Source organism: Schistocerca nitens, chromosome 1 (assembly GCF_023898315.1).
Source record: "Schistocerca nitens isolate TAMUIC-IGC-003100 chromosome 1, iqSchNite1.1, whole genome shotgun sequence".
NCBI classification, from domain to species: Eukaryota; Metazoa; Arthropoda; class Insecta; order Orthoptera; family Acrididae; genus Schistocerca; species Schistocerca nitens.
In genome coordinates, this window is record NC_064614.1 from 1,204,274,882 (window position 1) to 1,204,293,342 (window position 18,461).

Genomic DNA, 18,461 nt, shown 5'->3' on the forward strand with positions numbered 1-18,461 from the left:
ATGAGATAACAGATTCTTTCGCAGAAAGGAAAGCACGTCGTGTAAAGCTATAGCAAGATTAGAGAGAAAAAAATTCTGGGACTTACGGATTGAAGAAAAGTGTCCCGTCTTGGTTGTCTCTCGTCTTTACTGATTTTGTGTTTCCTATATTCAAGTTTACGTCACACAAAAGAGAAAGTTATTAGCTAATAGGCAACAAAGACTGCAATTTTCCTGAAAAGTTCTTATTCTCCCAGTCACAAATAATCCCACCCACTATTAATTGCTTTCTTTTTTAAAAAACAGAGGGCTAGGATGTCAGACCAGTCAACTGGGTAAAGGAGAGGCAGCACCGACAATTTCAATTTTCTCTGTCCCGATTATACACTATGTGATCAAAAGTATCCGGACACCTGGCCGAAAACGACTTACAAGTTCGTGGGGCCCTCCATCGGCAATGCTGGTATTCAATACGGTGCTCGCCCACCCCTAGTCTTCATGACAGTCTCCAGGTTTCTTGGGGAATGGCAGCCGATTCTTCACGGAGTGCTGCACTGAGGAGAGGTATCGATGTCGGACGGTGAGGCCTGGCACGAAGTTGGCGTTCCAATACGTCCCAACGGTGTTCTATAGGATTCAGGTCAGGACTCTGAGCAGGCCAGTCCATTACAGGGATGTTATTGTCGTGTAACCACTCCGCCACAGGCCGTGCATTATGAACAGGCGCTCGATCGTGTTGAAACATGCAGTCGCCATCCCCGAATTGCTCTTCAACAGTGGGAAGCAAGAACGTGCTTAAAACATCAATGTAGGCCTGCGCTGTGATAGTGCCACGCAAAACAATAAGAAAAACACGACCACACCATAACACCTCCGCCTCCAAATTTTACTGTTGGCACTACACACGCTGGCAGATGTTCACCTGGCATTCGCCATACCCACTCTGCCATTGGATCGCCACATTGTGTGTCGTGATTCGTCACTCCACACAACGTTTCTGTCTGCCTATTACACATTACGACCCGCTTCAACTGTCGGCAGTCTCTGTCAGTCAACAGACGAGGTTGGCCTATACGCTTTTGTACTGTACATGTCCCTTCACGTTTCCACTTCACTATCACATCGAAAACAGTGGACCTAGGGATGTTTAGGAGTGTGGAAATCTCGCGTACAGACGTATGACATAAGTGACATCCAATCAACCGACCACATTCGAAGTCCGTGAGCTCCGCGGAGCGTCCCATGCAGCTCTCTAACGATGTCTAATGACTACTGAGGTCGCTGATATGGAGTACCTGGCAGCAGGTGGCAGCACAATGCACCTAATATGAAAAACGTATGTTTTTGGGGGTGTCCGGATACTTTTGATCACATAGTGTAGGTTTGATGGCTTCCATTACAAAATATACCCGTCTGAATTCGACAGAGCGAAATACAGTGCCGTTCGATAGAAGAATGCTGTGTGAAGAGGCGTGGCACTGCACTTCGGCACACGTAAGACCAAATACCATGTCATACAGTTATTCGAACATATATGTTTTACATATCAAACTCCTCAGAAAGATGTGTGCTACTAAATGAACATATTTTGAAAAAAACGATTTTTTTTTTAAATTTTTGACGTTCTATCTGATACGCTCGAGTGGGACAGGGGGGCGCCACTATCAAGTTTTTATTCCGGTTCGTCAGCAGTGATGGTTACACAGCAGTACACCACACAGTCGCTGTTCAATCAGTTGCAGAGCTTGGTTTTTTGTAGATGCGCGCGGGTCTTTGTGCTCCACTCGCTATCTCCTAATGACAAAATGACAATATGTAAACTCAAACAGCAACAGTGAACTACAAATAAAGATGAAAATCGGTAAATAAACCCATATTAATTACTTTTGAATACATTGTGGGAGTGAACAGTGATCAATGTGTTACAAATATTTGTAGGTCTGAAGATGACCACAGTAGTGGTCGAAACCGGTCACCGTAATAAATAAATTGTGATCAAGATTGTTTTTGATAGTAAAAATCCATATTAACCGGAAGACCAACACACAAAACAAATACGCTACGAATTTATGCACCCAGCTAATATATGCCCGGACAACGCTGGGGACACAGCTAGTGGTGTACAAATGCTTCTGTGTGCGCTGTAATTAGGCTAGTCCTGTTCTTCGCAATCCCTGTGGGGGCGATACGTAGGACGTTGTATTTGCGCCAAGGATTTTAAGTTTTCGGCACGTTGCTCTTCCTGCGCGCTCAGCCAGCTACGTCGGTATTTCTCTGGTGCTCGTAGCTTGGGGAGAGTGCGCGGTTGGCGTTTCCTGAACCGCAGCAGCGCCGCTCCGAGCCTAGCTGGTGCAGCGCGACACGGAAAAAGTTAGCCGTCTGCACAGAGTGGTAAAGACGACGTCATCTGGAAGCCAGTGCCGCCTCCAAGCCGCTCGGGGCGGGGGGGGGGGGGGGGGGGGGGGCGCTGGTGCGTCATCGGGTCCAACAATCGGCCTGGCGGGCGAGACTGTCCGTACAGGCAGGCTGGGTCTGGATGTGGCAATCAGCGCTGCAGCGACGAGAACTTCAACCGCCGGAACTCACATTGGTTAGCGGCGGACGAGTCACACGTAGGTGGTGGTCCTGCTAAAGGGCGCAGTCCAGACACGTGTTGGATAAGGTGTGACAGGAGTAAGTTTTGGTCAAGGGCCACAGTTGGACCGGACGGAAGTTGGCTGGCGACCAAAAACCGAGGCGAAAGGTCAACTGGAACCTAGTGTGCCGAGCAGCTAGGCAGCAGACAACAGTCAACAAAGCTTAGCTGTTGCGAACACCGCCTACCTGGTGGGTAGATGCGCCTTTAGCCGGTGGTCAGAGAAGTGACCACAACCAGATGCAGGGAAGGGTGGTTTTTGTTATTGCGGTAATAAACTGAACACTAAAGAGCGTGCTTTAGTAGTCAATTGACAAGTTGGCAGATTGAGACTATTGTATGACATGTAGTGTGTAGAATTAACACAGCCAGAGGCTAGTGTGAGAGTTTTGAAAAGCTGGCACAATACAATAATAAAATAAATAAAAACCTTCCTAAACAATGTACATATTCATTACAAACACTCAATGTCCCCTTTCAGTCCCCTTTAGTAAGTGTCCCATGCACATGAGCATTTAATAAGCAGTCTCCTTTGTGAATTGACTCAATTTTCCTAATATACTACAAATGAACTGTAGTCTGTCAGGGTGCTCCACCTAAGACTGAGGTTACGTGATCGTTCCACTTGATAACTATTTTACTCTGGTGTCTGTGTGACTTAACTGATACAGTATAACTCAAATGTGGTTCACCCCATATGCCAACAAGCGGGCACCAACGAAGTACAAGTTCTGATAGTGCCCAGTGTGGTCTTGGGGCCGCGATGGTGTGATTTTTGTGTTGTGTCTTATCTTCTCATTATATTCATGTTCAGCTGTTACACAAGAGAGGGTTCTGTATTTTGTTTTTTATCTGGTTGAAAGGGTGTTTAATAAATGTACATGCTCGTATCTGTTAGTTTTCTTAATTTTATGTTGCTGTTGTTATCCGTTCACTAGGTCCCATTGGTAGCTTTAAATGTAGCAGTAGTAAGTTGCTGGTGGACCTCTTTAGTAACAGTTACATCCTGTTGCGATTTTATTAATTTGTTGTACAGTGTTTATAGGACTGCCCAGTCGTAACATACAACTACTGCTCAGTGCAATATTGTGTTTTCTGTTCTGTCATACTTTTGTGTGGCACATGGGCTGAATCACATTTGAGTTACATGAGTTATATTTTTACATAAGCATTAGCTCTTGGCAGAATATTGTTGATTTACAATTAACTGTCTACCATCCTATGGATGTCATTGTGTTTGTGTGAAAATACTTCAGGTATTAATAAATGTCTTTAAAAAACAAGCCCACACCTGCACAACCCAGAGTCGAAGCCCGTTCCCACCCAAATTTTGTGCTAAATACTGATTTCCTACTTTCCTCAGTCAAAACTGGTTCTTGAAACTTCGTAAGGAGGCTTTCACGGGACATTCTGCGTATGTATTCAAGAGTCTCGCAGTTCTGTTTTTGCGGTATCTTCGTGACGTTCTTCCACGGGTCAAACGAAACTGTGACCACTCGTGCTGCCCTCCATTATATACAACGCTCAGTATCCCCTCTCACTCATATCAGTAAGTGTCCCGTACACCTGAACATTATTCTAGGATGGGTCACAAGAGCGTTTTATAAGCATTCTCCTTTGTAAACTGACTGTACTCTCCTAATATATTACCAATGAACCGAAGTCTGTCAACTGCTTTACCTTAGACTGATGTTATGTGATTGTTCCATTTGATATTTGTTGTGTCTAGACAAGACAGCCTAGACACAATGAGAGGAAGCCGAAAGGCACGCGCTTAAACTCACGCAGGCTGGCGTGAGGTCTGAAACAGGATACGTAATGAATGCTATAAAGAAAAGTACGTAGCTTCTGGAATACTTAACTTTAATCCACATTTGTAGAACATCACTCTTGATGATACATTAATAGAATCTCAATATCAATTGAATACGGCGCCTTGCTAGGTCGTAGCAAAGCTGAAGGCTATGCTAACTATCGTCTCGGCAAATGAGAGCGTATTTGTCAGTGAACCTTTGCTTGCAAAGTCGGCTGTACAACTGTGGCGAGTGCTAGTACGTCTCTCTAGACCTGCCGTGTGGTGGCGCTCGGTCTGCAATTACTGACAGTGGCGACACGCGGGTCCGGCGTATACTAATGGACCGCGGCCGATTTAAAAGGCTACCACCTAGCAAGTGTGGTGTCTGGCGGTGACACCACAGTCTCCACATCTGGAATGGGCTCTGCATACACGATACTTCTGAGATAGACACATAACCAGAAATCGCACAGTTTGAGACAAGGTAAACGAGCAGGCCATGCAACTGGACGCCCTGTCTGCTCCATCGACCATGGAAGACACGATTGAGATTTGATCGGGCGTTAGCGGCGAAGTGGGCTGGAGCACCATTCATGTGCCGCAGAACCCTTCGAATCATCAGTGGCACTTTTTCCAACAGGGGAGGCGAAGAAACCCGCAAGAAACGCGGACATTTCCGACCTGTAAGGCGACTGGTGTCCGAACATTTCGGATACGTGTTTCATGATTTCCTGCTTCCTGAAACGACCACGTCTCAGACAAACGGCCATACACTGTTGCAAACACTGAAAGCTGTGGTTGTTGTCGGCGATAGGGCTTCTGATACAACCTTGCTGCCCGCCGCCCGTCGCCATTTGCCTTTCCGTAAGTAAACACCATGTGGGCAAGCTGTCGATTCTAATACGGAACCACTGTGTACAACGCTGTATCATATCCACTACAAGGTGAATCGGCAAGAGAAGTGATTCGGACACAACATTACCAATTACTGTGGCAGGAGAGGGTGCTAGGGCATGGCGTATGAGGAACAGTACCACCCTCCAGGAAGAAACCGTGCATAGGGGAAGGTGGGGCAATTACACGCATGTGGGTAACCCCACACAGGCTGATTTATGCAGTTTGAATGGCGCAAGCTGTTCCCAGTTGGTGCTACACCCTGCCGGCAGGAGTAGCGACTACTATGCAGCTTACGCCAGCCATTTTCCAGTGGCATTGTTGGAGCAGTGAAGTATTGTTTATTTTCGGCGTGTCTCATGTAATTTTGGTCAGCTGTATTTTGCAAGGTAAGTGCTACTATAAGTTGCTTTGATGTAATTCTTGCATATCAACTACTAACCCTAGATGAAACCTTTAATTTAATCGTAGATTTGTCCCGCTATTTGAATTAGGTGCCGAGTTATGCTTAGGTTAGTCATCGAACTTACGGTGGGGTAATGCCAGGCAGCTGTTGAAGTGCGTGACATTCCCCCTTGCAGGTTATATTTTCAATACTAACGAGGGTTTTTTCTTAAATTTCAGATGGGTAGATATTATAAAAGAAAAACCCAGAAAGCAAAATGGACGCAAGAGGAACATTGTAAGGCTCTTGATGCCATCAAATCTGGAAGAAAGATAAGAGAAGTATCAAGAGCTTTCGGGATTCATGAAGCTACATTGCGAACGAGAATGAAGGTTAAAAATACCGAGGGTCCAAAACTTGGAAGAAACCAAACATTTTCGACAGGAAATGGAGATTAGGGATCATGTTTTTACAATGGCCAAGCTGTTCTATGTCATTACATGCATCCAGCTGCGAAAGATTGCATTTGAGTATGCAGAGGCTAACAACATTGCAAACAATTTTGATAAGTCATCTAGGTTAGCTGGAAAGAGTTGGCTACCTCTATTTTTAGTTATGAAAATACAGTTCACAGAGTTCACAATAAAGACATCCATCTATGCTCCCCCCATGAAACTTGAAACCTTACCGTTGGTGGGGAGGCTTGCGTGCTTCAGCGATACAGATAGCCGTGCCGTAGGTGCAACCACAACGGAGGGGTATCAGTTGAGAGGCCAGACAAACGTGTGGTTCCTGAAGAGGGGCAGCAGCCTTTTCAGTAGTTGCAGGGGAACAGTGTGGATGATTGACCGACCTGCCTTGTAACACTAACCAAAACGGCCATGCTGTGCTGGTACTGCGAACGGCTGAAAGCAAGGGGAAACTATAGCCGTAATTTTTCCCGAGGGCATGCAGCTTCACTGTACGGTTAAATGGTGATGGCGTCCTCTTGGGTAAAATATTCCGGAGGTAAAATAGTCCCCCATTCGGATCTCCGGGCTGGGCTACTCAAGAGGACGTCATTATGAGGAGAAAGAGAACTGGCGTTCTACGGATCGGAGGGTGGAATGTCAGATCCCTTAATCGGGCAGGTAGGTCAGAAAATTTGAAAAGGGAAATGGATAGGTTAAAATTAGATATAGTGGGAATTAGGGAAGTTCGGTGGTGGGAGGAAATATATAGAGGGTCTACACAACGGCGATGTACTTGAGGACAATATTATGGAAATTGAATAGGATATAGATGAAGATGAAATGGGAGATATGATACTGCGCGAAGAGTTTGACAGAGCACTGAAAGACCTAAGTCGAAACAAGGCCTCAGGAGTAGACAATATTCCATTAGAACTACTGACAGCCTTGGGAGAGCCAGGCCTAACAAAACTCTACCATCTGGTGAGCAAGATGTATGAGAGAGGCAAAATATCCTCAGACTTCAAGAAGAACATAATAATTCCAATCCAAAAGAAAGCAGGCGTTGACAGATGTGAAAATCACCGAACTGTCAGCTTAATAAGTCACGGCTGCATTAACCCTTGGCGGGTTAATATATGGTCCGTCATTGTGGGAGAAAGTATAATTGGCCCTCATTTTATCGATGGCAATCTAAATGGTGCAATGTATGCTGATTTCCTACGTAATGTTCCACCGATGTTACTACAAGATGTTTCACTGCATGACAGAATGGCGATGTACTTCCAACACGATGGATGTCCGGCACATAGCTCGAGTGCGGTTGAGGCGGTATTGAATAGCATGTTTCATGATAGGTGGATTGGTCGTCGAAGCACCATATCATGGCCCGCACGTTCACCGGACCTGACGTCCCCGGATTTCTTTCTGTGGGGAAAGTTGAAAGACATTTGCTATCGTGATCCACCGACAACGCCTGACAACATGCGTCAGCGCATTGTCAATGCATGTGCGAACATTACTGAAGGCGAACTACTTGCTGTTGAGAGGAATGTCGCTACACGTATTGCCAAATGCATTGAGGCTGACGGACGTCATATTGAGTATTTATTGCATTAATGTGATATTTTCAGGTAATCACGCTATAACAGCATGCGTTCTCAGAAATGATAAGTTCACAAAGGTACAAGTATTACATAGGAACAACCAAAATAAAATGTTCAAACGTACCTACGTTCTGTATTTTAGTTTCAAAAACCTACCTGCTAGCAACTGTTCGTCTCAAATTGTGAACCATATGTTTGTGACTGTTACAGCGCCACCTATCACAAAGCGAAAAAAGTGGTCCAACTAAAACATTCACATTTCTTTACGTAGTACACGAATATGTAATAAAAATGGGGGTTCCTATTTTAAAAAAACGCAGTTGATATCCGTTTGACCTATGGCAGCGCCATCTAGCGGGCCAACGATAGCGCTTATTTCGGGAGATATTTGGCCCGGTCACGATCAATGGACCACCCTGTATATATATACCTTGAGTGAACAAGTGTTACATCAGTTTAGGTTAGGTTCAAAGAGTGTATTGCTAGATATAATCGAATTTGCTGCAATAGTCAATAATTGATTATGAAATTATACATTGAGATGATCAATTATTGACAGTGAAAAATGAAATTATACAGTTAGATGAGAAACCAGATGGCAGTTATAAGAGTCGAGGGACATGAAAGGGAAGCAGTGGTTGGAAAGGGAGTGAGACAGGGTTGTAGCCTCTCCCCGATGCTGTTCAATCTGTATATTGAGCAAGCAGTGAAGGAAACTAAAGAAAAATTCGGAGTAGGTATTAAAATCCATGGAGAAGAAGTAAAAACTTTGAGGTTCGCCGATGACATTGTAATTCTGTCAGAGACAGCAAAGGACTTGGAAGAGCAGTTGAATGGAATGGATAGTGTCTTGAAAGGAGGGTATAAGATGAACATCAACAAAAGCAAAACGAGGGTAATGGAAGGTCGTCGAATTAAGCCGGGTGATAATGAGGGAATTAGATTAGGAAATGAGACAAAGTAGCAAACGAATTTTGCTATTTGGGGAGCAAAATAACTGATGATGGTCGCAGTAGAGAGGATATAAAATGTAGACTGGCAATGGCAAAGGAAAGCGTTTCTGAAGAAGAGAAATTTCTAAACATCGATTATAGATTTAAGTGTCAGGAAGTCATTTCTGAAATTTGTATGGAGTGTAGCCATGTATGGAAGTGAAACATGTTCGGTAAATAGTTTGGACAAGAAGAGAATAGACGCTTTTGAAATGTGGTGCTACAGAAGAATGCTGAAGATTAGATTGGTAGATCACATAACTAATGAGGAAGTATTGAATAGGATTGGGGAGAAGAGAAGTTTGTAGCACAACTTGACTAGAAGAAGGGATCGGTTGGTAGGACATGTGTTGAGGCATCAAGGGATCACCAAATTAGTATGGGAGGGCAGCGTGGAGGGTAAAAATCGTAGAGGGAGACCAAGAGATGAATACACTAAGCAGATTCAGAAGGATGTAGGTTGCAGTAGGTACTGGGAGATGAAGAAGCTTGAACAGGATAGAGTAGCATGGAGAGCTGCATCAAACCAGTCTCAGGAATGAAAGCTACAACAACAAAACAGTGAGATGATAAAAGTCACGGGAGAGCGATATGCACATGTACAGATGGCCGCAGTATCGCGTACACAAGGTATAAATGCATTGGCTGAGCTACCAATTGTACACAGATGTTTCACGTGAAAAGGCTTCCGACTTTGAACGCGGAATGCTGGTTGAAGCTAGACACATTGGAGATTCCATTTCCGAAATCATTAGAGGATATAATACTCTGAGATCCACAGTGTCAAGAGTGTCCCGAGAATACCAAATTTCAGGCATTACCTCCTACCATGGAGAACGCAATAGCCGACGGCGTTCACTTAACTACTAAGAACAGCGACGCTTGCCTAGAGTTGTCAGTGCTAACAGACAATATTGCGTGAAATAACCGTAGAAACCAATGTGGGATGTACGAAGAACCTATTCGTTAGGACAGTGCGGCGAGATTTGGCATTAATGGGCTACTGCAACAGACGACCGACGCAAGTGCCTTTGCTAACAGCACGGCACCGCCTGTACCATCTTTCTGGGCTCGCGAGCACAGCAGTTGGACTCTAGACGACTGGAAAACGTTGGCCTGGTCACATGAATCCCGATTTCAGTTGCTAAGAGCTGATGGTAGGGTTCGAGTGTGGCGCACACTCCTAGAGGCAAAAGCTGGTGGTGGTTCCATAATGGTGAGGGCTGTGTTTACGCGGAATGGACTGGGTCGTCTGGTCCGACTGAACCGATCATTGACTGGAAATTGATGTTTTCAGCTACCGGAAGACAATTTCATCCATTCATGGACTTCCCAAACAACAATGGATAACAATGTGCCACGTCACCGGGCCACAGTTGTCCTCAGTTGGTTTGAAGAACATTCTGGACAGTTCATGCGAATGATTTGATTATCCATATCGCCAGATGCGAATTCGATCAAATATTTATGGAAAATAATCGAGAATGTCTGCCTTTGCACAAAATCCTGCACTGGCAACACTTACGCAATTATGGACGGTTGTAGAGGCAGCACAGCTCAATGGAAAAAGTTCAAGGCAATCGTCAAATGCGTTTTAGACAGGTACGTGCAGAGTAAAACTGTGAGGGACGGGAAAAACCCACCGTGGGTCAATAACAAAGTTAGGAAACTACTGCGAAAGCAAAGAGAGCTTCACTGCAAGATTAAACGCAGCCAAAACCTCTCAGACAAACAGAAGCTAAACGATGTCAAAGTTAGCGTAAGGAGGGCAATGCGTGAAGCGTTCAGTGAATTCGAAAGGAAAATTCAATGTACCGACTTGACAGAAAATCCTAGGAAGTTCTGGTCTTACGTTAAATCAGTAGGTGGCTCGAAACAGCATATCCAGACACTCTAGGATGATGATGGCATGGAAACAGAGGATGACACGCGTAAAGCTGAAATACTAAACACCTTTTTCCAAAGCTGTTTCACAGAGAAAGACCGCACTGCAGTTCCTTCTCTAAATCCTCGCACAAACGAAAAAATGGCTGACATCGAAATAAGTGTCCAAGGAATAGAAAAGCAACTGGAAACACTCAACAGGGGAAAGTCCACTGGACCTGACGGGATACCAATTCGATTCTACACAGAGTGCGCGAAAGAACTTGGCCCCCCTTCTAACAGCCGCATACCGCAAGTCTCTAGAGGAACGGAAGGTTCCAAATGATTGGAAAAGAGCACAGGTCTTCAAGAAGGGTCGTCGAGCAGATGCGCAAAACTATAGACCTATATCTCTGACGCCGATCTGTTGTAGAATTTTAGAACATGTTTTTTGCTCGCGAATCATGTCGTTTCTGGAAACCCAGAATCTACTCTGTAGGAATCAACATTGATTCCGCAAACAGCGATCGTGTGAGATCCAACTCGCTATATTTGTTCATGAGACCCAGAAAATATTAGATAAAGGCTCCCAGGTAGATACCATTTTCCTTGACTTCCGGAAGGCGTTCGATACAGTTCCGCACTGTCGCCTGATAAACAAAGTAAGAGCCTACGGAATTACAGACCAGCTGTGTGGCTGGATTGAAGAGTTTTTAGCAAACAGAACACAGCATGTTGTTCTCAATGGAAACACGTCTACAGACGTTAAAGTAACCTCTGGCATGCCACAGGGGAGTGTTATGGGACCATTGCTTTTCGCAATATATATAAATGACCTAGTAGATAGTGTCGGAAGTTCCATGCAGCTCTTCGCGGATGATGCTGTAGTATACAGAGAAGTTGCAACATTAGAAAATTGTAGCGAAATGCAGGAAGCTCTGCAGCGGATAGGCACTTGGTGCCGGGAGTGGCAACTGACCCTTTACATAGACAGAGGTAATGTATTGCGAATACATAGAAAGAAGGATCCTTTACTGTATAATTATATGATAGCGGAACAAACACTAGTAGCAGTTACTTCTGTAAAATATTTGGGAGTGTGTGTACGGAGCGATTCGAAGTGGAATGATCATATAAAATCAATTGTTGGTAAGGCGGGTACCAGGTTGAGATTCATTGGGAGAGTCCTTAGAAAATGTAGTCCATCAACAAAGGAGGTGGCATACAAAACACTCGTTCGACCAATACTTGAGTATTGCTCATCTTTGTGGGATCCGTACCAGGTCGGGTTGACGGAGGAGATAGAGAAGATCCAAAGAAGAGCGGCGCGTTTCGTCACAGGGTTATTTGGTAACCGTGATAGCGTTCCGGAGATGTTTAGCAAACTCAAGTGGCAGACTGTGCAAGAGAGGCGCTCTGCATCACGGTGTAGCTTGCTGTCCAGGTTTCGAGAGGGTGCCTTTCTGGATGAGGTATTGAATATATTGCTTCCCACTACTTATACCTCCCGAGGAGATCACGAATGTGAAATTAGAGAGATTCGAGCGCGCACGGAGGCTTTCCGGTGGTCGTTCTTCCCGCGAACCATACGCGACTGGAACAGGAAAGGGAGGTAATGACAGTGGCACGTAAAGTGTCCTCCGCCACACACCGTTGGGTGGCTTGCGGAGTATAAATGTAGATGTAGATTTCTGCAGGGGCTTCCAACTACTTGTTGAGTCCCTCTCACGTCGAGTTGCTGCGCTACGCTGGGCAAAAGGAGGTTCGAAACCATATTACGAGGTATCCCACGGCTTTTGTCACCTCAGTGTATGTACTGTAGTGGTCAGTGTATGAGGAGCAGCACAGTGGGCCCAAAATGGTGGTCACTGGGAAGCTGGCTGTGCATTAGCACTTCTGTGCACAGTGTAGGCTGTGTGACGGTGCAACTGATCACTACACAAGTGTGCGTCGGCATTTGGGCCGCAGATGCAGAGCAAGGCGCTGGCGGTGGGCGCTGACCTGTGCCCCTGCTTCGCGGGCCTGCACAGGCTGGGGCTGTGGCCCTCACAGCCGGCCGGCCCTGCCACTGGCGGCGACGTGTGGCGCGGGGTGGCGGCGTGGCTGCACGCCAGCCTGCTGACCGTGGCGCACCTCGTGCTGCCCGTCACTCTCGCCGGCAACTTTCTCAACTGCCACTTCGACAGTCTCGATCTGTTCGCCACCAACGTCTTTCTCTTCTGTGGCATGGGAGGTGTGTCGTTAAAGGTACGTCATCTATGTTGTCGTCGTAGCGGCACTGTTTGTTTTTCGTTATTGATTTTCGATTCCCCCCCGAAGAGGGCGAGCTGGCAGCAGCTTAGTATGCCGCTCTTCAGCCTACAGAATTTTTAAAACATAAGAAGAGGATAATAAACAATAAAAGCAGGCGATAAAACAGTGACTTAAATTGTGAAATGGCGGAAAATTGTGGAAAGTTTAAACATAAAACAAAGGGTTAGCAATGCTAATAAAATACACAGGAAGCAGACAGGTAAAACAGTAGACAGACAATTGAAAAAACACGGTGACAGTCTGGTTTCTGTTCACAAGTATAAAAATCACACCCAGCGACAGTGTGATTTCCATTTGCAACACTTTGGAAAAGACGCACAACACTTAACACTCACTGGAAACACTGCACTAAAAAGTCGGTTCGAAGATGACACACCACAGCCAAGTGGTTGATGGGGGGAGGGGGGACATGGACAGATGATGGGAAAAAAGGGGGAAGGAGAGGAAAAACGAAGTTGGGGGGGAGACAATCGATGGAGGGAGAGGACTCATAGGGGGGGGGGGATGGCAGGGCAGATGCGAGAGGGAATGGAGAAAGGCAGAGGAGGGGAATGCAAAAGGGCTCAGGCGAGAGAAGGGACGCAGAGAGAGGGTAGGTGGGGAAAAAACAGGATGGAAGGGGGGTGGGAGGGCGCCTGGGAAAAGGACAGAGGAAGGGAGGGAAGGTGAGGATCAGAGTTGATAGGAGGGATAAATGGATGGAGAGAAGACATTTGGGAGGGGGAGTCAATGGAAGCCACCTTGGGAAAGGAAGGGTGTAGAGATGGAGGGTAGGGGGGACACAACAGTGAAGGCGCGGCAGAGGGCGAGGGTTAGAGAAGAGAGGAGCAATCAGGGGATGAGAGAGATCAAGGCGGCGGGAGGTGTAGAGTATGCGGATATGTTCGAGGAATCAGAGCAGATGGGGGAAAGGAATCAGGTCGTAGAGGATCCGCGTGGGGGACGGGAGGTGTATACGGAAGGCGAGGCAGAGAGCACGGCGCTTGAGGATCTGGAGAGACTTCTAGAATTTGGGGGGGGGGGCGTAGATGGGAGAAATCAAGGAGGTGGAAGGAGCGAGTGGTACGATCTACAATGATTGCTTTATTTTAGTTTTTAATTTTTATTCACCTTGATTATTCTGGCTGTTAATGTAAGCAATTCATCATCAATTTTTAGAACGCCATTGTTCTATAATATCTGTTATGGTTTGTTGTTACGAAAAGATTTAGCAATTGAACACTATTGAAGCTCACAACCTGTTTGCGCCACCTGCCGTGAGCTACGTACAGTAATCTTAGAGGCCTTGTACGTTATCTTATCCAGTGTGGTGTGTTCTGCTAGAATCATAGAGTATAAGCATCTATGGAGTGAGCATTCCGATGCGCAGAACGAGAAATCTGTCTGCAACATTTCCTGCTGCTCAAGTCATGTGGTATTGGGGCGGCGCATGTTAGTCTGCATAGTGCTTGGCGTATTTTGAATGTTATTACTTCGCTAGAACAGATAGATCACATTCAGAAGTATCCTGAAACTTTGTATATGCGTTTTATAGACATTTTAACAATTTTATACCTGTAACTGTAATAGTTTTAAAGCTGTCAAGAGCAAGGGTATTGTGGTTTTTCGCCACAGTATTATAGTTTAGTTCGACTTACGTTTTTTCTGTTGCGGGAAAAGAAGTGACAGAGAATAATACCTTTCTAGGTTTTGTATTGCACTTATTCATGTTGTCGAATCTCCGTTCTAATTAATTACGTCACAATGATACTGTATGGGCGCCGATGCATCATCTGCAGATGAACATAGCACGAATACGTAAACACTGACTGGCAGCTTAAATGCACTTGCAAATTTATGTAGCATTTCTCTCGTAAACACATGGGCAAAAAAAAAAAAACCCGCAGAAATTGGCTCTATAATGCAAGACATTATAACACCGCTTCTCGATATTTTTAAATATATAAAGCGTTTCACATCAATATGATATTCACTATTAGAGATTTTTTTGTACATACTTATGAAAAGTAACTGGTCCTCCTTTCACGTACTTCTCTTTACATCCGTAGTAATAAGAGCACTACACCATGGCTGTTATTACTACGAAAAAGTTTAGAAACGTATGTAAAAACAGGTGAATACGTGTTACCACAAGTTTCGCTGTTACCACAAATTGCAGACAAGCAGCGACGTCCAATTACCACGTGACTAGCCTGGTTTGATGTTGAGAACAAGCGCAGTAGGCTATGATCACTCCATAGATATTTTTTTACTCTATGGGCAGAATACGCACTACACGTCCGGCATGTTTATGGTTTAATGTTTGCTGTAGGCCTGATCCCTTTTGGTTTACATTGGACTGCGCCACATGCCAATCCACAACTTACTTCTTGTTTTTGTTGGGGGTCGTCGATTTAGCGACAAAGCGGGTCACATACATTTTTAAAATACCTTTGTGTCATCTTCTGTTTTATTATATTTTACAGAACACCGTGCAGTATTTTTAAAGCTTTGACAAGACACATTTACCTGCTGGGATATTTTATACGCGGTATCCCATGTGCCCGTCGCTACCAAATATCAGTAAGTTCTTTTATTTTCTTGGCAATTCAGTCACACTGAATGGAGTCACGCCACTATTATGAAATTTTCTATTTCTGCCGTAGGTCAGTGCGAAGGTGCGTAAATAAAGGTGAAATGCGTTATTGGGAAATCACAAAAAAATTTGACACTGCAACCAACACTGCTTGTTTCTTCGTGTCGTACGTACCTGTTGCTATACCAACCTCGTCATTTGCTGCCTCTGGATCACGGGGTCCCGGATTCGATTCCTGGTCGGGTTGGGGATTTTCTGTGCCCTGGACTGGGTGCTTGTGTTGTTATCATCATTTCATCACCATCATCATCATTCGTGACAGCGGCTAGATTGGACTGTGTAAAAATTGGACTGTGTCAAAATTGGGACTTTGTACAGACGCTGACGAGCGTGCAGTTGAGCGCCCCACAAACCAAACTTCATCGTCACGAACTGAAAAATGTTTTAGAATTAATGTAATATGCTTGAAAGACCAGTAAATTCTGTCACTCATCCAAGAAGTCTGTTTTATGTATTTCTCAATTTTTTTAAAAAAGATAAACGCTCTGACTGTTTTCAAATATAAGGCAGGTAAGTCGGAAAAAATTGACTTTCTTTATAGTTGCAATGTAAAATTATTTCCTCTTCAATATTACATTCTGCACAACACAGCTGATGACCATCACACCACCTTTTTCAAACATTTCACATGAAAACGAAACCGTACAACACATTAAAAAAAGAGAGCAGCAGATGCGTGGCGCCTTGTAGTTCGTCTTCTTAGGACCTTTGGCCAGCACAGCAGACGTAATAGTGGTCAGATCAAGAGCTGTAGCGGACGAACTCTCTCAGCCACAGCACTCTCCCGCTCCGCTTGAAAATAAGGAACACAATGCTCCAGATTCAACCCAAATGCAAATAGAAATTACATATATTAATACTGTAGTGCATTAAAATACGAAATGTTCTAATCTCATAGTAACATACTGAATTACAAAACGTGACAAACTTTGACATTACCTGTGAGAGTGTAAGCAGTAGGAGTATAAGTGCCAGTGTCAACAGCCTGTGACATCCACATATTCTCCTCACTTTTTTCACAACACAGATAATGAAGACTGTTTAACATCAACATATTTATTGTCTGATGATATATTTACGTAATATTTTGGTATACGGGATGTTAAAAAAGTCTCTCTGCAGTGCTGTGTGATTGCTAGCCGCGCATGCCGTATGATTGTTCGCCTGCTTGGGTTACTTTCTTTCAAGTGGACTCTCCCAACATTCCACTGTTTCGTTTATCTCAGCCAGCGTCAGTAGTATTGTTGGTGTTTGTCGTTACGTGTTGACGTGAACGTTTAACTTTAGTTCCTTTGTTCGTTTGTTTCGTTTTTGTCACTGCTAAAATGCAAACCATTGAAGAACGTGTGTTTTTAGTTAAACAAGTGTTCAAAGCTGGCGGTAAATACACAGTTTCAGTTCGTCAAACATTTAATTCAGTTTTCCCGGGGACAACACTCTCACATCGCGAAACTGTGCGAGATTTGATTAACAAATTTCGAAGTACGGGTTCAGTGACAGATGCACCGAGAAGTGGTTGTCCTAACGTTTTGTCTGAGGATAAACTACTCAATATTTCCGATAAAATGTCCATGAGTCCAAACAAGTCAGTAAGAAAACTCGCCCAGGAAATCGATGTTAGTGTCGGAACGGCCCACACAGCTGTAACGAAAAAATTAGAACTTTTCCCATACAAAGTGACAGACGTGCAAGAACTGAAAAATACTGATCATGGCAAGAGACTGCATTATTATCAATGGTTCAAAAATTTCGTTCAACAAAATGGAAGGGATATTCTTAACAAAACGTTTTTCACTGATGAGGCCTGGTTTCATCTATCCGGGTACATGAACTCGCAAATTTCTCGTATGTGGAGTACTGCAAATCTACTGTGTATTCATGAGGAACGACTTCATTCTGTGAAAAAAGGAATTTGGGACTGCAATTTCTAGCCGTCGGATTGTTGGTCCTATATTTTTCAACGAAACAATAAACACACAACGATACTGCAGTGATATTCTGTACCCATTCATAGGAGAACTTGTGTTAAGTGAAATACTGAATGGTTATTTTCAACAAGATGGTGCAACCGCGCATACAGCTCGCGTTTCAATGTCACTGCTTGCTGACGTTTTTGGTGATCGCATAATTTCACAGGGACTTTGGCCTCCACGATCGCCTGATCTAACACCACCTGACTTTTTCTTCTGGGGTGCAGCGAAAGCAACTGTCTATAAAAACCGTCCAAAATCCATCAATGAACTGAAATATCCACTTTCACTGCTTCTGTTACAGCAGAAATGTTACAGCTTGTGTTTGGAAACATGATTAGACGAATGGAATTGTGTATTCAACAACAGGGGGTCACTTTCAACATTTAATGTGAAAATTTGTAAGTAAAAATGAATATCCAATAAATTAATTACTTGTATTTCACTGAGTTTCATTTCGGTATATTCACTGCGTCATACGGCACGCGCGTCTAACAAACATACGGAACTTTTTAACACCCCGTATTACTAGAGTCTCATCTGAACTTCCAACACATTTTTAGGGTGTAGTTAAATATCTGCCTACTAACATTTTCTGTCTTTTTCTGGCAAACGACGTTTCAGAAAAGCTAAATACTGATTTATCATTCATTACATTAATAACAACATTGTATTACATTAATATCTACATTAGATTAATATCTTGACCACCTCCGTAGCTGAATTGTTATCGCAGTTGCCTTTGGTGAGGAAGGACCTGGCTTTGATACCTGGTACGTCCTCATATTTTTTTCTGAGGTACAGAGATCGCTTATCAAACAACAGCGCCTGTGTTATTGAGAAACATGACGTAATGTTCCTTTCCTAACCCCTTCGGCCATACGAGCGCGAATCACGGCCAGACCTAAACTGAGGAGGAAGAGGAGATTAGAGTTTAACGTACC

At 44.3% G+C, this 18,461-nt stretch overlaps 1 protein-coding gene across 1 annotated transcript in view; it reads left to right on the forward strand.

The window, feature by feature from the left end:
• The first annotated feature begins 12,567 nt into the window (after positions 1 to 12,567).
• Positions 12,568 to 18,461, forward strand: part of LOC126233490 (odorant receptor 43a-like) — a 112,407-nt gene continuing 106,513 nt past the window's right edge. Inside the window, exon 1 of the mRNA XM_049942867.1 lies at positions 12,568 to 12,846. Within this exon, the coding sequence (XP_049798824.1) occupies positions 12,568 to 12,846 (279 nt within the window). The remainder of the gene's footprint in view (positions 12,847 to 18,461) is intronic.